The 20,271-nt window shown below is 57.2% G+C and overlaps 1 protein-coding gene across 3 annotated transcripts; it reads left to right on the forward strand.

The window, feature by feature from the left end:
* The first annotated feature begins 366 nt into the window (after nt 1-366).
* On the forward strand, nt 367-19,946 carry SNX27 (sorting nexin 27). Of its 3 annotated transcripts, none has more exons than XM_034071169.1 (13): nt 367-662; nt 8,412-8,643; nt 9,504-9,696; nt 9,994-10,058; nt 10,611-10,715; nt 11,229-11,307; nt 12,808-12,971; nt 13,993-14,082; nt 15,310-15,459; nt 15,696-15,824; nt 15,985-16,044; nt 16,596-16,658; nt 18,737-19,946. In XM_034071169.1, exons 1-13 carry the CDS (start codon nt 382-384, stop codon nt 18,782-18,784), a joined length of 1,659 nt encoding a protein of 552 aa, XP_033927060.1. In that variant the 5' UTR covers nt 367-381; the 3' UTR covers nt 18,785-19,946. The 3 variants fall into 3 exon arrangements, with proteins under 3 accessions (XP_033927060.1, XP_033927061.1, XP_033927062.1); XM_034071170.1 differs by having other exon boundaries at nt 18,922-19,946; XM_034071171.1 differs by lacking the exon at nt 16,596-16,658.
* The last annotated feature ends 325 nt before the right edge of the window (nt 19,947-20,271 follow it).

A 20,271-nucleotide genomic window follows, 5' to 3' on the forward strand; every position in this document is an offset into this window, starting at 1 on the left:
TTGATGTTGAGGACACCAGAACTGCCCCCAGTGCTGCAAGGGGGGGACTCACCAGAGCAGAGCAGAGGGGCAGGATCAGCTCCATCACTGCTGCTCACGCTGCAGCCCAGGGTGCGGTTGCTTTCTGGGCCCAGCGCACCCGTAGCCATGTCCGTGCCTCGGCGTTGCCATGGCGGCATCACTACAACTCCCATGAGCCCCCGCGCCGGACTACAGTTCCCAGCGTCCCCCGCGGGAGGCTGCGGTGGGGCTGCTCTGAACTACACTTCCCATCATCCCCTGCGGGGGGGGGGGGGGGGGGGGGGGGGGGGGGGGGGGCGCCGTACGGTGGCCGGCGCGGCGGCAGTCGCGTGACGCCCCGGCCGGGCGCTGCTCGCCAAGATGGCGGACGAGGAGGGCGAAGCGCGGCCGCGCTCGGCGGCGCCGCCCCGGGACAGCGGCGGGGACGGAGCCCCCGTGGGCCCCGGGGGTCCCCGCGTGGTCCGCATCGTGAAGTCCGAGTCCGGTTACGGCTTCAACGTCCGCGGCCAAGTGAGCGAGGGCGGGCAGCTGCGGAGCATCAACGGCGAGCTGTACGCCCCGCTGCAGCATGTCAGCGCCGTGCTGGGCGGAGGGGCTGCCGACCGCGCCGGGGTGCGCAAGGGGGACCGCATCCTGGAGGTGTGAGTACGGGGGGGGGCTGAGCCTCGCTGCGGGCTCGGGGGGGCCGTAGGGGGGGTGTAATGGGGAGAGATGGGGGGACGGGGGGGTTATGGGGGGGTCTGGGCTTCAGCAGGGGCTGAGAGGCTCGGTTGTTCCCCTCTCACCTTTTGGGGGGGCTGCAGAGGTTCTGCCCAGGTGCTATGGGGGGGTTGGCCTGGTTGTCTTTCTCTAGGGGCTTAGGGAGGCCTTTATAGGGGTTACCCTCATTGGGAGCCCTTAGGGGGTTGGAGGGACCCCTCCACGCCTGGGGGGGGCAGTGTACTCAGGGGATCCCCGCTGTGCGCAGGGACAGAGGGTCACAGCCCCTCTCTTGGGGCTCCCCATCAGCACCTCATCCCTGAAGAGCTTCCCCATCCCTTTGTGTGTGGGGGCATCCCTTGGGCTGCAGAGCAGGAGGAGTCGTGGCCATGGATCTGCCTCCCTGGCAGGGAAACGGGATGGCCGCGGGGGGGGAGACACAGAGCAGGAGAAATGCTGTTCATAGGAGAGATCCCTGCTGTGGAGGGGAAGCAGGTTTGGGGATGGGAATGTTGGGGGGGGGATGGAAGGAAGAGGTTGAAGAGCAGGGAAAGGGCCTGGGGGGGCCCTCACAGAGAGGGATGGGAGGATGCAGACCCCCCCTGAGCCTGCGGTGGGAGGGGACCCTCAGGGAGGTGCTGTCTGGAGCTGGCAGCAGGGATGGAAACAGGCTCCGGATGGAGCCGGCTGCTTGGGATTAATCCCTCTCGGTCACCGGGACCTCGGCTTGTCCAGCGCTGTCCTGGACAGTGGGAATTGTCATGTGAGCCTGGGAGCGTCTCTCCATAGGAATGCTGTGGCTGTGTTGAAACTCCTTCCCCTCCAGAGCCCTTCAGCCTTGAGCCGTGTGTGGACTGACACTGCTTCAATCTCTCCCGTGGCCTCAGGATGTTCCCCTTCATCCTGTGGTTCTTGGGGCTGGCTCTGCCCCTGCCGGGCTGCGGATGCTTCCTGGTCCCTCTATGCTTGTACTTGATGCTGAGTTGGTTAAGTTCAATTACTTATTAATTACAGGATTTCACAGCAGCAGGAATGCTTTGCTGCCAGTGTGTGAAGGACGGCAGCATGTGTCCGAGCCCAGCAGAGAGGATCTGTTGTGCCTGGCCTGTGGCTAGAGCTGCTCATGCCTGTTGGGGTCAGTGCTGGGATGGGGCTCTCCTGTGTGCCCCCAGTGTCAGTCTCTGTGTGCAGAAGAAGCTTTCAGGGGGTGAGTTGTGCATCAGGAGGATCTGCTTGGGACAACAGCAGTTATTGACCAGGGGAGCACTTGGTGTGTGCTGCAAGGAGCTCTTCCTCATGCCCGCGGTGGGGGAGCACTTGCAATGCAGGGGTGAGCTCCGAGGTGGGTTTTGAGGCTGGTGCTGCAGTCAGGGTTTGGTTCCTGGTGTCTTGGCTGAGCCTGACCTTTAGTCTGTGGCCAAACCTGGTGTTTGAAAGAGTTAAGACCTGTGGATAGCCCTGGTTGATGCTGGGCACGAGGGGTGTTGCTCTCTGCCCCTCTGGCTTCCCCCTGTGCGCAATGGGGGATTTCCTCTTGCTTTATCTGCCACTTCTCATCTCCTGGGAGAAGTCACTTTTCATTTGCCCATTGTCTCCTGTGGTGCTGCCAAGTTGGCTCCGGCCCATTCCCGATTCCAGCCCTGCCTTTCCTTAACCTGGCAGTGCGGATGGGGCTGAGGATGTGTGAAGGTCCCGTGTCTGCCACGAGCACACTCCATAACCCGGCTCCGGTGAGATCCTCACAGTGAATCCCGTCGGGAGCAGAAAACAATCAAACAGGAGCCAAAAATAGCCACAATTTCCCTTCCTCTCCCCATGCACCCTGTGCACAATGGTGGGGGCGGCGCGGCCGCTGCTGCCCCGGTGCAGCCATCCCGGTGCTGCCCCGGTGCAGCCATCCCGGTGCTGTCCCGGTGCAGCCATCCCGGTGCTGCCCCGGTGCAGCCATCCCGGTGCTGCTCCATCCGTGCCCGGTTCCGTGGTCCCAGGTCTGGAGCCCAGGGATGGGGCTCTTGGGGGAGCCGGTGCCTGCTCAGTGCTGCTGGGTGCAGTGGGTGCCCTCTGGGTTTCCAAGCTGGATCTTGGTTGCAGCTCCCAGCAGCCTGGTCTGGGAGAGAGGTTTTTGGAGCAAGAGCCTGAGAGTCAGGATTGTTCCATTGCAGTTCCTGGATGGGATTACTGAGGGTGCTGCTGCAGAGTGACAAGGTGTTTGCACACAGGGATGTGTCCGTGGGGTCTCTCATCCCCTGTCTCTTTCCCAGCTCGCTTTGGATGTGTGTGTGATGCTGTGGGACACCTCAGGCCGCAGTAATGGGAGTGTGGTTTTCCTCTGCACAACCCTCCTCCCAGTCCTCATCCCATCCCAGAGGACACTCCAGGTGTGGCCTGAAGGCTTTATTTAGTCCTGTGCCTACCCCAAAGTCCCTTCTTGCCACCCTTCACTGCATCACGCTCCATTCCTTGTGCCCAGCTCAGGCCTCTTCCCTTCCCAGGCTGGTTCTGCAGCACAGCTATAGTGTGCCCTCTAATCTTCTTAGCTCGTAGTGTGTTTGTGGGTGTTGAGGGCATTGGAGACACACAATGAAAGCTAATTTCGGTCTCGATTATCACCCTGAATGACAATCATAACTAATCTTGACAGGGAAGAAAAGCTTCCCTGCGTTCGCCCTGTTGGGCTCAGGAGCACCGGAGCAAGAGGGATACAGGAAGGATGGGTTCAGCATCGCTGCTCCCATCCCAGGGGCTCGGGGGCAACCAGGGGGTTGGTCCTCATCACTTGTGAGCCAGGGAATGGCTGAAGTGGTGGCAGCAGCCGCTGCTTCCAGGGAAAGGCTGTACCCCTCACATGGGTCCTGATGGAATAACCCCATTGGAGCCAGCTTCCCCCTGCCCCTCAGGAGCGGCTGGAAAAGGCATTTTCCTCATGAGATTAAACTCTTTATCTCTTCTTGGTCTAAAGTCTCATTTTGTGTGTAGTGACTTGGGATAGAAAAAGCTGATTCTGCTTTGGAAAAGCCTGGAAGGATCCATCTGATCACCAGCTGATGGGTGTCTTTCCTCTTCCCACCTCTTAACCACACCGTCTTCCCAGTGGCATTCCCAAATCCCCCCAGCCTTTTCCCAGCTCTGTCTTTGCTTCCCTGCGCACGTGTTTGGAGCGTTCCCATGGGTCATCATCTCCCCCCTGCTATGAGCAGGGCTGCAGTTAAGGCTCTAGATTAGAACGGGGATGAATTGGGGTCTCCTGGTGGCACCTCCGAGCTGGTGCTCGCTGTGCTGGAGCGAAGCACTGCGGCTCTGTCGTCTCTTTCTTGTGAGATACCAGCAGTGGGTAAATGAAGAACCCTTGTGCGCTGGGTTTTCCATTAAGCCCACAATTAGATAAAGGCAGGAGCCTTTTTATCTCCCCTGCTTTAATGTCCGCAGCGTTCTTCAATGGGATTCTGTGTGTGCCAAGGAATGGGAGCAGAGGCTGAAGCTGAAGGAGTTTAAACCCATTTCTGTGGTCTCTGCTCCTGCTTTGGTTGGCAATGAAGCAAACGGGGGCCAGTGGCTGTAGAAAACGGTTGGATGGCTCCTGATGGGGATGTGCTGGACATTGGTGCCTTGTGTTTTGGGGTGGCTTTTTTTGTACCCCCCATTTCCCTTCCTTATCCCCCAGTCTGAGGAAACGGCGACAGGTGAAATACAAGGAGGAGAGATTCCTTTTACTGGGATTCAAACCTGCGTCTGCAAAAGGCCAACTCCAGATCCAGATGTCATGGAGAAGCTTTGTGGACATCCGCACTGCAGGACTGGGATGAGCTGGAGCCTGAGACCCTGTGGGATCTTCCCTGGCATCTCTGGAGCAGCAGCTCATGCCAGTGGTCTGCAGCATCCCTGAGGGCTCGTGCATGTTCCTCAGAGCTCTGTGGGAAACCAAAGCTCCTGTCACAGGCTGGAACTTGGTTGAACTGAGCCAGAGGAAAACCTGGATCTGCAAAAGGAACAGGGAAGAGTCATTGCTTGCATAGTGGTCAGAAGGTTATGCATCGAGTCCAGCTTCCTGCTGGCACAGGGCTTGACCTCACCATTGCTGCTTGTCTCAAGTGGCTCAGGGAGGGCAAACCCAAAGACACCTTGACCTAGATCATGTCTCCTATTGCTGGTGTAGAAGCTGATTGTATTTAACTGCTCCTGAGTTTCCAGAGTGGATTTGATACAGATTTGGCTTCTGAAGTGTCCTTTTCCAGCAGGACTAACAGCTTTCCACCCCCTGAGTCAGTGCTTGTTGCTCCTCAGTAGTATTTAGGGTTTCACCCTGGGAACTGTTACCAAGCTTTGTCTTCTTTCAGAGGTGATCATCGATGGGGTGAGCAGCTCTCTTGCTGCTTCCAGAGCCATGCATGGAAAACTGCACCTTAAAACTCCCCCAGAACCTTCCAAGAGGCTTGTATGGAAATGGGGATGGAGGATGGAGCCCTTCCTCTGGCCAAGAACCAGGAGAGCTTGCTGGAGCTACACTCATGTCTTCCTGGGGTTCTTTAACCTGGAGTGGTGCTGGGCAGTGTGGATACTTTGCTGTAAAGGGGGAAGGCTGCTTCCCTGCCTGGGTGATGAGAGGTGGGGAGATGCTGCTGTGGCTGTGGCAGGGTTTGGGCTGAGGAAGGTTTGTGCCCACAACCACGTGGCTTTGAGGCTACCCTTGGTGCTGGGTCTCTTCCTCCCTGCTGCAGGCTGGGCTCCAACCCATGCTTTGCCATGGTGGCCCCGGGTAGCATGGGATGGCCGGAGGAGTGTGCTCCAAAGCAAAGCCTTGACCATGACTCCAGTAGTTCCTAGGGTGTTTTTCCTTGGACTGTTTGCCGGCTGGGTGTGAGCTTTGAACCAAGCACAGATAGGCAGTGGTCTTAATCTCCAGGAAGCTTATTGCAGCTTTCTTGCAGTAAATTCCCTTGTCATCCCTTGACAGACAGAGAGTTGGGAGATTTGAAGAAGTCTTTGCAGAAAAATGTGTCATTCGGTGCACAAATTGGAGAAGTGAAATGTTCTTCCCTGGGTCTTGGGGATGTTGCTCAGTAGCGTTGCCATGATGGGGAATTTTGCTGTCTGGAGCACGTGCTTCATCCTGGGGATGTCCTGGTGCTTGCCAGCAGTTCCTATCCCTGCCGAGAGCACTCAGGTGTCCAGGGCTTGGAGCACAGTGGATGAGACATTCCCTGCACTGTGCTGGAGGAGGCAGCAGGGCCAGGGGGGAGTCTTGGAAACCCATCTCAAAGATGCCTTTAACCTCATTGCACTGAGCAGACTCCTCTGCCCCCCAGCAGGGTCTTTTGGAGCTTTTCCTGCAGGCCAAGAGGAAGCCAAATGCTGAGGGAAGGAGGCTGCAGGGGAAGGGGATGGAACCTTGGGCTCCTGGTGTAACCATCTCCACGTTAGGTGATGGGCAGCCAAAAGAAGGGATCTTGAGGCTGCTGTTCAGGTGCTGCTGAAGCCTGGCAGGCCTTGCTGGAGGATGCAGGTACCTGGCTGTGGACCCCGTCCTGCAGCAGTTTGCAGAGTTCTCCTCTAGTTCCTGTTCTGGGTGCTGTCTTTGAGACCTTCACGGAGGGAAGGATTGGACTCGGTCATCTGCCGCTGTTGTATTGTATTGTAGTGTTGTATTGTAGAGCATCCTCTCTATGATGTACAGAGCAACCCAGCCCTTGGCCAGCTCAGCAGTGCTTTCCTGGGAGCATGTGTGTCCCCTGGAAGGGTGAAGGTAACACCTGCATCATTTCTCCAACTCCAAATGGAAGCAGAAGCCTGAGGAGCAAAGAACCCCATTGTCCTGGGGAGGGGGATTTGGCTCTTGGATCCCATACAAGCAGCACTTCCCTCTCCTCACCCGCTGCTCCCAGCTCCTGTGTAGATGATTCCCATTCCCTTTCCTTGTGGGATATGATTCCAACTGAGTTGCTGTGGTGACCTCACTGCAAAGGTGCAAGTGCTGCTGCCCTGTGCACCTGCAGAGCGAAGGGGCCATGGGGCTGCTGTGGTAGATTCCATCTCCAGCCGGAGCAATGGGGACCAGTATGGGTGTCACTGGGGGTTTGTGAATGAAGTGGCTCATAGCAGTCTTATTACTGGGAGCCCAAGGTCTTGGCCTTGCCCCTTCCCAGGGTTTGTGTCAGTGGGTGGCCTGAGGAAGGTGCAGGAGAGGAAGAGGAGGAAGGCGGCAGCGCGTTAGCTCTTGGTCTATGGGCAGAAGGGAAGCTGCAGGGGCAGATGGGCCCGAGGCCGAGTGTGGGGCAGGGACTGACCTCGCCTGCCTTCATCCTTCCCTCTTGAGGCAGGACTGGCACACGGAGGTGTCCTGGCCGCTGCCCTCCTGGGGGGGGCAAAGCCCTGAGGGTTTGAACTTGGTTCAGAGCTGTCTGCCTACAGCTGGAATGAATGTGCATCCCCTTCCTGCTGCACCAGAGCAGGGTGCTCCTAGAATCATGGGATGGGTTGGGTTGGAAAGGACCTTGTGATCATCCAGTTCCAACCCCTGCCATGAGCAGGGACACCTCACACTAAACCATATCACCCAAGGCTTCAAACAACCTGGCCTTGAACACTGCCAGGGATGGAGCATTCACAACCTCCCTGCCCAACCCATTCCAGTGCTCAGCACCCTCACAGGGAAGAATTCCTTCCTTAGATCCAATCTCAACTTCCCCTGTTTAAGTTTTAACACATTACCCCTTGTCCTATCCCTACAGTCCCTAATGAAGAGTCCCTCACCAGCATCCCTATAGCCCCTTCAGACACTGGAAGCTGCTCTGAGCTCTCCACGCAGCTTCTCCAGGCTGAACAGCCCCAATGTTCCCAGCCTGGCTCCTATGGGAGCTGCTCCAGCCCCTGAGCATCCTCGTGGCCTCCTCAGGCCTTGTTCCAACAGTTCCATGTCCTGTTGATGTTGAGGACACCAGAACTGCCCCCAGTGCTGCAAGGGGGGGTCTCACCAGAGCAGAGCAGCAGGATCAGCTCCATGACTGCTGCTCACGCTGCTTTTGATGCAGCCCAGGATATGGGCTTGAGCCCAGAAACCAAACCAGGTTGCTTTCTGGGCTCAAGCGCACACTGAACCCAGCTCATGTTGAGTTTCTCATCACCCAACACCCCCAAGTCCTTCCCTCAGAGCTGCTCTCAGTCTCCTCCCTGCCCAGCCTGTAGCTGTGCCTGCATGCTGTATCCTGGTGGATGGGAGCACCAGCTCCCAAAATCACTTCCTTTTGCTCTCAAAGCCTCTTTGTCTGCTTCCTCATCCTCATTCACCTGGAATCTTCAATCTGGGTTTAGGGAAATCCCCGTTGGCTTTGGAGCTGTGGAGGATCAGGAGGTGGCTTTGCCATGGCAGGGCAGGAGGGGTTTCTACAGAGGTTTCTTCCTCAGCTCTGTGCTCCCTTCAGCTGAGGAAGGGTCTTGCTTCCCTGCTTCCTCCACTGAGGAAGGGTCAAAACTGGTTTTAAATAGCCAAGGGTGATTGTGAACCGGTCAGAGAGGTGTGGGCTGGGTCTGTAGGCATCAGAAGGGAAAAGCAGCCAAGCTCAGACCAGAGTCAAAGTGGAGCTGTTAAGACTGGAGGCATCCTCAGCCCTGAGGCTCTCTGGGCTGGCCCGGGCTGCTTGGAAGGCTCTGCCATCCCCTCGGCCTCGCTCATGGCTTTCCTTCATTCCCTCCCACAGGAACGGGGTGAACGTCGAAGGAGCCACCCACAAACAAGTGGTGGACCTGATCCGTGCGGGCGAGAAGGAGTTAATCCTGACGGTGCTGTCGGTGCCTCCCCACGAGGCCGATAACCTGGATCCCAGCGACGACTCCTTGGGCCAGTCCTTCTATGACTACACAGAGAAACAGGCAGTGCCCATCTCCATCCCCACCTACAAGCACGTGGAGCAGAACGGAGAGAAGTTTGTGGTCAGTATGAGCCCGGGTGCAGTGGCCTGGATGTGTCAGCTCTGTGCTGTGAGGGACACTCGGTGGCAGTGCTCTGTTTGCCTTCAGGATGGAGGCACCTTCGGTTACACTGCCTGGTTGAGGCTTGCAAAGGAATAACCAAGCCCTTAGAGGCTTTTGGTTAACCTGCCTCATCTCCCATCAGGATTATGTAGGAAGAAGTTGTTACTGTGTTTGTATAAGCTTTTGTATTTGTGTCTCCTGTTTTACACCAAGGAAATCTGTGGTAGATGTACAAGCAAAGGGAACAGATGTCCTGGAGCTCAGCTTCCCATCTTCAGCACTTTTCCCTTTAGGGAATGTTGGGGGAAATGGCTGTGAAGAGTCTTTTTCCTTTGGGTTCCCTTCTCTTCTGCTGGGGAGGCAGCTGTCAGCATGTACCTGGTGCATCCTTGAGGCTGGTTCTGCCTCATTGGGAATGACTGTGGCTGCAGAGGGACCCAAACCAGGTTGGGCAGAGACCCTCACCTGCAGCACTGTGTCTTTGTCAGCATGTGGGTCCGCCTGGCCTTGCTTGGCTCCTTGCTCAGCCTGGCTGTGTGGTGCTCATGGCACCAGCACCAGGAGTGTGGTGAGGGACAGCACAGCCCCAGCTGGCCCTGAGCTTCAGGCAGCGACAGGCAGAGCCAGGAGGCTGCCACAAGAGCAGCATTATCCCCAGATAACTGCTTGTTGTTAGGAGCACAGCCCTCCCCACGGCCACCCCAGGTTCTCCCTGTGCTGGGTGTGCTCTGTTCATCTCTCCAGAGCCAGGGAGCTGCTCAGTGGGGTGGGCAGGGAGCTGAAGGGACAGCGAGTGGAGCCCTCCTCTCCTGCTGCAGGTGTACAACGTGTACATGGCCGGTCGGCAGCTCTGCTCCAAGCGGTACCGGGAATTCGCCATCCTGCACCAGAACCTGAAACGGGAATTCGCCAACTTCACCTTCCCTCGCCTGCCGGGGAAGTGGCCGTTCTCCCTGTCGGAGCAGCAGCTGGATGCGCGGCGCCGAGGCCTGGAGGAGTACCTGGAGAAGGGTATGGAGCTGCGGGAGGAGCCCACGGGGGTCCAGAGCTTCCCATCCACTTCACCTGGGGGGGAAAGAAGCTCAGTTGTAGCTGGATGTGGATTTCATGGATGAAGTGGTGAGAGGGAGCTCAGGCTTGCCATGGGATAACAATACCTGTGCAGTGCCCTCCACCAGCAGCACACAGCATCCTGTTGTGGGCAGGTTTTTGAGGGTGTTGTTTCCACGTCACCTTCAGGCCGGAGCTGGGAGGGGAAGCTCCCCCATCCCCATAGCTCCCCACTGACCTGTTCTCTCTGTCCTGCAGTGTGTTCCATACGTGTCATTGGGGAGAGCGACATCATGCAGGAGTTCCTGTCGGAGTCGGATGAGGTAGGGATGGAGGCACCAAAGCTCTGCCTTCACCTTCTCTGGTACAGAGGCTGAGAGCACTTGGGAAAGCTGGATAGAGGCAGCCCCATGGCCTTTGTGCGTGTCCTGGCTTTTGCAAGGGGTGACCCTGCAAAACCAACCTGGATTTGGTGACTTCCCTGCCAATGGCAGCCCAGGGAGCTTCACATTCTGGAGCTGTTGGGCTTCATCAGCCTTTGTCCAGAAGCAACGGGCACTCTGAGCACAGTCTGTGTGACTTGCAGGCAACAGCAGTGAGTTGCTGTTTGCCCTTCAGCTGTTCTCTTCCCAACGTTTCCGGGGTGCATGGAGCTGCCACATCATGGAGAACTCGAGCCTGTCATGGTCTGGAGCATCTTGCTCAGCTTCCTGATGGGAGCAGAGCTCACCTCTTCCTTCTGTCCCAATTCCTCTGGTGCAGGCTGGAAGGGGGATTCCAGCAGAGCAGCTGGGGATTGGATTGTAATGAGCGACGTGAGGCAGTCGATGGTCTCTAGAGCTCAGGGGTGTGATGCTGCTTTCTCCCTTCCTCAGAACTACAACGGTGTCTCGGACGTGGAGCTCCGGGTGGCGTTACCGGACATCACAGCCGTGACAGTCCGAGTCAAGAAGAACAGCACGACAGACCAGGTGTACCAGGTGAGCCCCTTGTGTTCATCTGCCAGTCAAGGCAAACAACTCAGACATTAACTGGGCACTTGCCTACTTCTCTCTGCTCCTCCCCAGTGCCACTGGGCACAAGTGATGCTGCTTTGCTGTAAAGGGAGGATGGAAAACTGTCACCTTAGGCCGTGCTGAAGCTGTGTTTCCACTGACAGCTCGGCTGTAAGGACAGTGCCAGCACTGAGTTTGTTTTCACTGATAGGATCTCAGAGCTGGTGGGTGGCTCTGAGCAGTGCTGGAGTGTGTCAGCAACACACGGGTCTCTGTGGCAGGACAGCAAGGTGGATGTTAAGGGTAGTGCCAGCTTATGGGTTTGCAAGTGGCTGGAGCCCAGTACTTTAAGTGGAAAACTAAGGAGAACTGCCTTCAGTCAGCACTGCACTAATGTCTTGGGTTGGGGAATACTTGGGAGTAACATGTATGAAGCTGTCTTTGCCCTGGAGCAGGCTCCTCTTGCTCACCCCCTTTTCCTGTCCCTTTGCCCTGCAGGCTGTGGCTGCCAAGGTTGGGATGGACAGTATTACTGCAAACTACTTCGCCTTGTTTGAAGTGATCAATCACTCCTTCGGTGAGTCTCCTAATCCCCACGGTGCTGATGAGGCACTGAGGAGAAAGCTGTGCAGTGCCAGCACTCTGTTAGGTCTTACCTCTACTCACAAAACCAGGAGTCCTGATCTCAGCTTCTCATCTCTCCTTCCATGGTTAAATCCTGATGGTATTTGAGGCTTGGCTGTGGGATTCCAGGCAATCCTTTTGGCACTTAAGTAATTGCCATCCCTCAGCCCAGCACATGCTGGGGTCTTCTGGCTGCTCTTCAGATTCCTGGCCACAGCAGTCTCTGGTTTCACCCACTTGCATTCACTGAAGCTGTAGAGAGGCCAAGACGTCGTGGTCACGCCACAGAATGGGTGTAGTGGTTGGTTTGTGTTTAATTCCTTTTCCCCTGTGCTGGGTTTTAAGCCAAGTGTTTCTCATTCCCAGCTGGGTAACTTCACTTGTGGCTTGTCATCTCTGTGTGCCTCAAACTCATCCTGTTGTTACAGCAAACTGTGCCTTGTAGGAAGGGATTTCTGGGACTGTTCCTCTTGCTCACAAGGTTCTGGCTGAAGAGCCAGGGCAGTTTTTAGCTCCTTAAAGCCCTCAACTGACTCATCCTGCAGAACAGGCTGGGTTTGCATGCAGAGGCTGACCCCAGGGCAGCCGAGCTCACCAGGCTCCTGCAAAACCATTGGCATCACCGGCTCTGCGTCACCCTGTGAGGGTCACAGGGTGCTGGTGTGTCAGAGCAGGACACAGGCACGGGGAGAGAAGCCCAGGGCTGAAGGATCAACATGCTTTGGGGTTGTGGAGGCCAGGAGAGGCTGTTGGGGAGTCTGGAGTGGGAATACCTGGCACAGTCCCTGAGGAAGCTTTTACAGTGCCATACTGCAACTGGAGCTACGAATTCCTCATTCCTGCCAGGGGGAACTGAGGTTCACCTTTATGCCATGTGCTTTCTGGACACATGCTGTCAACATCCACATTTATTCCTGTCTGGATGCACTCACTGGAAACCATAAGCTCCATCTGCAGTATGAAAGTGGCCATGTCCCTGCCTGGTGAAGGTGCACTGGCTCTCACCTCTTGTCCATCATAGCTGGGTGATGCAGGTTTGAATGCAGTCAGTGTTCAGACAGGAGGTTCAGCTTGGCTGAGCAATGCAGCAGGGTTTGTCCGGGCTCTGCCGGGATGGAACCTTCTCCAATCCCTCACCCTGTGAGGCCAGTGCACAGGGCAGCTGTGATGCTCAGGCTTAGGCAGGACCTCCCTGTGCACCACAGGGATGGAGCTGGGCTGTTGTGCTGATGCTCCAGAGCTGCACTGAGATCTCAGCAAGCAGAGGAGCTCAGCCTTGCACAACAGAGGTGATTGCAGGGGACCGATGGGCTTCAGAGTCTGCTGCTGTGGAAGTGGGTGGTGGGGAAAAGCTGGATCTGATGAGGGGAAGAAAGAGCCTTGGGGCTCCCGTCTGGCTGCAGCCCCAGTGCTGGTGCTGGCAGTGCTCTTACCTGTCCTGTGCTTTTTCCAGTGCGCAAACTGGCGCCCAACGAATTCCCCCACAAACTCTACGTGCAGAACTACACCTCCGCAGTGCCAGGGACGTGCCTGACCATCCGCAAATGGCTCTTCACTACAGAGGAGGAGGTTCTCCTCAACGACAACGACCTGGCAGTCACCTACTTCTTCCATCAGGTGAGGTGTCCGAGAGCTCTCATTAGAATCGTAGGGATATCTGTGTTGGAAAAGACCATTAAGATCACGGAGTCCACTCATTAACACAACACTGGCAAGTCCACTGGTTTTTAACTGGAGTTAAGGCAACACAAGTGCCCAACTCCCAGGACTACTCCAGGCACCACTATCCTTTGGTGTACTGGGCACAGAGTGTGACATGGAGGGCCAGTTCTGCCTGGGGGACTGCAGGGAGCAGAAGTCCATGGCTGGGTGACTTGGCAGTGCTGTGATGAACTTGTGGCCATGCCACAGCTACTGAGAGGCAGGAATCTGCTGCTCTCATTGGGAGAAGTTGCCTTCCCAGAGCTAAAGGCTTCAGTAAGATGAGCCCTGCTCTGTCTCAGCCACTGAACCCGTTGTCCCGGCGCTGTCTGAGCTGAACCTGTCCCAGCCCCTGGTACAAAGTGAAGTAAAAATAGTAGCTGTCAAATTCTTGGATCTCCTCGACTGGCTCTTTGCTGGCTGGCAGCTGTACAGGCTGCTCTGTGCCAGGGGCAGGAGCCCTTGCTGGGGTGTGCAGCTGAGGAGCGAAGGAAAGTGGCTGTGTACCTGCTCCAGCCTGAAGGAAAAGCCCATTTGTGATGCCAAGGCTCCAGCAGTACAGTGGGTAGAAGCCAGCTCTGCTCTGCTGGAGCCAGCTGGAGTGGAAGGGTTGTACAAGTCTATCCTTGCCTATGCCTGAAGGCAGACACAGGATTCCAGGTACCACCATTTCCAGACCCATCCTCTGGTGCCAGGGGACATTCTTCCAAAGCCTGCCCAGATGCTTAAGCATCTCTGTGCTCCTCAGGGCAGGCAGAGGCTCGTGGCAGGAGTGAGTGGTGCACAGAACCACCTCTGTGAGCCTCTCCAGCAAGACTGGTCACCTTCTGGGGCTGTGCATTTGGGTTCAGAGCAGCCTCAGGGCCAGCCAGGGAAAGCAAAGCGTTGTGACTCAGGAGTCTGACCTCCTGGGTTTCCTTTCCCTTGCTCTGTTTAGGCTGTTGATGATGTCAAGAAAGGCTACATCAAAGCAGAGGAGAAGTCCTACCAGTTACAGAAGCTGTGTGAGCAGAGAAAGATGGTCATGGTGAGTTATCCTCTGTCCTATTGGCAATGCTGTGTCTGGAATGGAGGTGTTGGCACAGGGTGCCTGGAGCAGCTGTGGCTGCCCCATCCCTGGCAGTGTTCAGTTCCAGGCTGGATGTGGCTTGGAGCAACCTGTTCTAGTGGCAGGTGTCCCTGCCCACAGCAGGGGGTTGGAACTGGAAGAGCTTTAAGGTCCCTTCCCACCCATTCTATGCACACAGCCTTTCCTGGGAAGCAGGAACTGGCAGGAGAGGGCTGGGACCTGCTCGAGGGTCGGCAGCTGCATGAACCAAACCCACCCCTTGTGCCTGGCACGTTCGAGCAGCAGCTTGTCCTTGGCAAGATCCCCCATTGACTCGGCTCCAAAGAAGGCAGTGATAAAACCTCATGGGTTGTCTGTTGAAGGTGAGGTGCTGAGCACGGTGTGGCAGCCCTTCACCTGCAGCCCTTCAGGGACAGCTGTTGAGAGGTAAAAGTCTCTTTCTGCATCAGCCTGGCTCTGAGGTGCTGGTGCTGGGTAACTAAGGGGGGATAGGTCCCAGCCCGCTTGGAACTCAAGTCACTGCCCCTTTGGTGCTTTGGTTTCTTCATTCTTTACCTGGCAGAATTCCTCCCAGGTGGCAAAGCCTGGGTCAGAGCTCAGTGCTGGTCAGGGGGGTTCTGCCTCATCCCTGCCCAGCAAAGCCAGGGGCTGCAGGGAGCCCGCCTGGCTTGGGCTGCCCTGAGCTCAGCTGCCAGACAGGCTTGGCTCTGACATCAAACAGCAGAAGATGTGACTTGTAAATCACTTCCTGGCTTGCTCAGGGCTGCTGGTACCAAATGAACTCTCCCTGACTCCCTGCACCCGCCTGTGCTCTCCAAGAAGGATCCCCTGCTCCAGCCTGGCTGCTCTGGGGTTGGAGCCCTCCTCAGACTGGGAGCCTGGCCTGGGATGGGCCCTGGAAGGATCACCTGCAGTGCTGAGCCAAGACAATGAATTGTTAACTACTGATACGGATCAGTAAATAGATGCTTCTTCCTGTGGGTTGTCTCCTGGCTCTTTGGTCTCTGCTCATCCCAGTAGCTTTCTCATGACCAAAGATAGATCTGTCTTTGAAACAGGTCTATCCCAGCATCCCCATGGAAGGGATTCATCCTCCCTGGGCCGGGGCAAAGCCAGGGATTCCCGAGGTGAGGATCAAGGAGGGTGCAGGGCTTGGGATCTAACACCTGCTCTTTCCCTCTGCAGTATTTAAACATGTTAAGGACGTGTGAGGGCTACAACGAGATCATCTTCCCCCATTGCTCCTGTGACTCCCGACGGAAGGGCCACGTCATCACAGCCATCAGCATCAAGCACTTTAAACTCCACGCCTGCACCGAGGAGGGGCAGCTGGAGGTGAGGGTGTCCCCGGGGCTCTGGGGCTTCAGTCTGGTGCTGAGCAGGCTCCGGAGGGGTCCTGGCAATGGGTGTGAGAGCAGGGGTTGGTTTGGCTGCTCTCTGGGTGCCAGAGGGTGCTCCCATAGCTGCTTCCTCAGCTCCTGCAAGGCTTCACGGGGCATCCACTGCCCCATTGCCCTAAACCTCCCCTTCCCGAGAGCGCTCTGCCCTCACCTTGCTTCATCTTCCTTCAGAACCAGGTAATAGCATTCGAATGGGATGAGATGCAGCGGTGGGACACGGACGAGGAGGGAATGGCCTTTTGCTTTGAATACGCACGAGGAGAGAAGAAACCCCGATGGGTTAAAATCTTCACCCCCTATGTGAGTACCGGAGCCTGCTTGTTCCCCCCCCCGTTGGAAGCCGCAGCAGCTCCTGTGCTCCAGCCCTGGCGCTGGGGCCGGTGGCCACCAGGAGGAGCCCGTAGCCAGGCTCCGGCTGCGGCTGCTCCAGCTCTGAGATGCTCCCGTTTTCCCTTTGCAGTTCAACTACATGCACGAGTGCTTCGAACGGGTTTTCTGCGAGCTGAAGTGGAGGAAGGAGGTAAGATCCCGTCACTGCAAGGGAACGGCATCACCTTTGACAGGAGGCTTTTGATGCAAGTGTATCTGTCTGGTTCTTACCAGCAGCTTTCCAGGGAGGAATGGGAGCCTGGAGCAGTGCTCCAGGTCTCGGGGGTACCCGGCTGCTCTCAAAGGCCAGGGCTCTGTAGATGGAGGATGTTTCCTGGTGCTGGGAGCCTCATGGAGCTGGGATTGCCCAGGGTGGCAGCTCCCAGGCTCTGGCTCCGGAAGGTCCATGGCAAAACCTCTCCTCCAGAGGGACTCTGCAGGTTGCTGATGATTCAAGAAGGGTTGTGAGAGCCTCCAGCACAAAGCTGCTGGGAGGAACAGCAAGGATGCCAATCCCAGCCTGAGGTGCCTGCTCAGCCTCCTCCCATCAAAGCTGCTCCCAGAACCCACCCTCTTCCAGCCTCTACTCTCTTGTTGGCCTCCCACCCCTGTTCTTGTTGCCAGCACGGGCTGGCCCATCTCCTCCCGGCCCCCTCCAGCTCTGCTTTGTCATTTATCCCCGTTTTATTTCTCCCTGTCAAGGTGGAGGAGGAGGCAGCAGACAAGGATAACAGGAACTGCAGTAAAGACAATATGTGCAGCAAGGTAATTGGGCTGAAAGCAAACAGCACCTCTGCTCTCTGAGCCAGTCTGGCCCCTCTCTGCAGATGTAGTGATCCTCTTCTCTGCTCCAGCTCCTCTTAGCGTAGATGTGGACAGGACCCAGCTCCTCTTAGTGTCCTCCCATAGGGGCTCCTCCTTGGAGGGACCCTGCAGGGTAACGTACCCAGTGCTGCTTGTCACAGCAGGAAGATGGCTCTGAGCCTGCAGACCTCTCCCCTGACCTGGTTGCATCTCTCCCATCTGCCCACCTTTGGGTGCCCAGCACTGGGCTGCAGTGGATGGTGGAGGGGAGGGAAGGGCACAGTGTGGAAGGGACAAACGCTTTGGCTCTGTGCTTCTGGTCCAGGACCAGGACCTCGATCCTGGTGGCTGCAGCTTTGCTCTTGTTCCCCAGCAGTGGGGCAAGGATCTTTAGGGGCTTGCCAGACACTGGTCTCTTGTTCTGCAGCCCCTTTACTGCAGCTCACACACGTTGTGGTGCCCTGGGGCTCACAGCACCTCCGGGGCTGCCCGAGTGCCCTGCTCCAGCTCCAGGTTGGACTTGGGCCATGGCTGGAGGTTGGCTGGGGTGAGAGGAAGGAGCTGCGGGTGCTGTGGTGGCTGCTGGAGCCCTGGCTGACAGCAGATGGTGTGGGAAGTGCTCCGGTGTGGCTGTGGGATCCTCTGCTGTGGGGTGAGCCCCACATCCCTGCTGGGGTAGGGGAGGGAGCCTTTGTGTGCAGCCCTGCCCCTGTTCTATGTCACCAGGCACACAGCACGTGTTTGCTGTCTCCTCTACAAGGGGATGCTGAGAGGGGTTTGAGGGGCTGCACTGCAGGAGCAGGGAGCTGCAGTTTGCCTTACAGAGCACTGCTGCTCCCCACCGTGCCCCCCAGGAAGGGGGATCTGGAGCAGGAAACCAAGGGAGTTGCTTTTCCTTCCCCCTGACCTCAGTTGTTCCTCCTGCTGCACCTCCCATCCCTGCCCTGACAAGGATTCCTTTCTCCCATTCCATTTACACCCATCTGAGAGATTCCTCTTGCTGCAGCTCCTGGAGGTGTCCCTGGGGCTCTGCTCTGGGTCATCAGCACAGCTTCCACCGCCCTCAAACTGCCTCAGGGCACTGGGCTCCCCCCAGTGCTGTTTCCAGCCGCTCTTCCCAGGTTCTTTCCAGGTCAGGGCTATTTCTGCCCTGTCACTTGGTAATTTCCTCTCCCCAGTGTAAAATAAAGAGACTGATGGACTGTGGCAGCTGCGTTCGGGTCTCTTTAGTGCTCTGTGAGCTGCTCATAGCGATGGCTGAGGCGGAGAAATAACCCCTGGCTCATGGGGGGACCCTCGTGGTCCCCTTGGAGCTGGCGCTGGCTTCCTGCATGAACAGGCTCTGGTTGGGGATGCTGCTGAAGCTGTGCCATGGGGAGGGGGGGGCAGGCACCAGTGACCCCAGCTCCGTCCTCCTTTAGCTTGGCTCTTGCCAATGGAATCTGGGTTATTTGCTCCTTCTCTGCAGGGGGGATGCTCGTGGAGCCAGCAGGGAATGGGGCTTGCTGGGGGGATCCAGCTGATTCCCAGTGCGACTCCTGGCCTCCTTCCTGCCCTCCTTTAGTCTCTGGCTCAGGCTGAGCTTCTTTCCTGTGGGGCAGCCTTAGGAGGAGCTGGGATCTGCTGCTGGAGCTCCCTGAGCCCTCGGCTCTGGGGCTTCCCAAGAGGAAAAGCAGTGGAATCATCCCAGCTTGGCCCCTTCCCAACCCCGATCAGTGCCACTGCAAATCCCCATTGAGGAATGGGTGTCTAAATCCCTTTGCTCCTCTCAGACCTGCCTTTCCCAAGTGGATCGTTGGGAGCCCTGGGCACAGGGAAGGGCAAATCCTCTCCCCTCCTGCCCCCCAGTGATGGGCCAGGAGCTCAGGATGAGGCAGTGGGGAATTGGAGCTCGGGATGCACTGGGTGAGCATCACATCGGTGCTGGGGCCATACAGAGCCATGCTCCCCCCCTGCCCCCCAAACCCCACTGCTCTGGGAGCCCCCATCCCGTTTTCCCCACACTCCTTAATGTCCTTCTCCTTTTCCTTCTCTTTCAGAACATCTTTCAGATGGTCAGGTCACAGCAGAGGGACGCGGCCACTTAGCCCCTGTCCCTGTCCCCCTCCCGGACCCGGATGAACGCAGCCCCCCCATTAACACTTACAATTCTGTTATTGTATTAAAGCCCTTAAACATTATTAATAATAATTCCATTTGTGAACTTCATGTTTATGGCATTAAGCAACTGGGATAAAGGACGGGATGGAGCGAGGAAGGAGGGACGACGTGGATGGCAGCGGAGCCGCCGCGGGCTTGTGGCCAATGGATTGTGCTGGAGCTGGAACCATGGACACGAGTGTGAACCCCCCCCAGGATCAGGACAAACCCACATGGAGCCGGGTCTTGGCCATGCTGCACCTCTCCAGGGTGTCCTCACATGCAGCCTCCTCACCCAGCACGGACTCCAAAGGGGAATTAAAGGAGGAAAAGGAGAAGGAAAAGAAGCCAAAAGGAGGAATGTTGCAGGGAATTCTCTCTCCGGGCACCAGGACCTCTCCACCACTGCAAGCTCTTCAGTTGCCTGTTTTCCCTGTGTTTTGGTTGGGTGCTGGGTGTTCTCACACGGACTTAGGACACTTCACACGTTCCTGGGATGGGCTCCTGAGGCCGGAGCCGGGTGATGGGCTCAGGCTCCTCCATGTGCCAGCGGCTGAGGGGGAATGAGGTCAGAAAGTGACTTCCCTGCTTCTTGTGCAGGATTGGGGCTGGTTCCTGAGGAGCATCCTGGGGTTGGGGGCAGGAGCTGCTGGGCCTGCAAGAATGAAACACAGCCATGGGGCAGTGGGGCTGGTGAGCACCAGCATCAGCACCATCATCCCGGTGAGCACCAGCGTCAGCACCATCATTGCCCTCATCCCAGTGGGTATCAGAGCTGGTGAGCACCAGCATCAGCACCATCATCCCGGTGAGCACCAGCATCAGCACCATCATCCCGGTGAGCACCAGCGTCAGCACCATCATCCCGGTGAGCACCAGCGTCAGCACCATCATTGCCCTCATCCCACTGGGTACCAGGGCTGGTGATCACCAGTATCAGCACCATCACTGCCATCATCCCACTGGGTACCAGGGCTGGTGAGCACCAGCATCAGCACCATCATTACCATCATCCTGCTGAGCACCAGGGCTGGTGAGCACCAGCATCAGCACCATCAGCACCATCATCCTGGTGAGCATCAGCACCATCACTGCCATCATCCCACTGGGTACCAGGGCTGGTGAGCACCAGCATCAGCACCATCACTGCCATCATCCCACTGGGTACCAGGGCTGGTGAGCACCAGCATCAGCACCATCATTGCCATCATCCCGCTGGGCACCAGCAGAGGCCAAGGTTCATCTGCCCCTCACTGGGATGGGAGAAGCTGGATGCAGGCACCGGAGGGGCCTTTGGCTGCATGACCCCGGCCCCGCTCCCTGCCTTGATCCCATCCTATCCCTGTGCTGCCGCTCTTCCCAACCTCCCTGTGGGTCACTGGGGGGGATCCCTCTTGGGCAGCAAGGAGCAGGGAATTCCTCAGCCAGCTCCAGT

Source organism: Melopsittacus undulatus, chromosome 20, assembly GCF_012275295.1.
Source record: "Melopsittacus undulatus isolate bMelUnd1 chromosome 20, bMelUnd1.mat.Z, whole genome shotgun sequence".
NCBI lineage: Eukaryota > Metazoa > Chordata > Aves > Psittaciformes > Psittaculidae > Melopsittacus > Melopsittacus undulatus.

What these genes read in the sequence shown, in the direction of transcription:
- SNX27 (XM_034071169.1), top strand. Translation starts at nt 382, where the DNA reads ATGGCGGACGAGGAGGGCGAAGCGCGGCCGCGCTCGGCGGCGCCGCCC. An exon ending in GGAGGAGTACCTGGAGAAGG is followed by an intron (nt 9,697 to 9,993) that starts GTATGGAGCTGC and finishes TCTGTCCTGCAG; the next exon opens with TGTGTTCCATACGTGTCATT. An exon ending in CGACAGACCAGGTGTACCAG is followed by an intron (nt 10,716 to 11,228) that starts GTGAGCCCCTTG and finishes TTTGCCCTGCAG; the next exon opens with GCTGTGGCTGCCAAGGTTGG.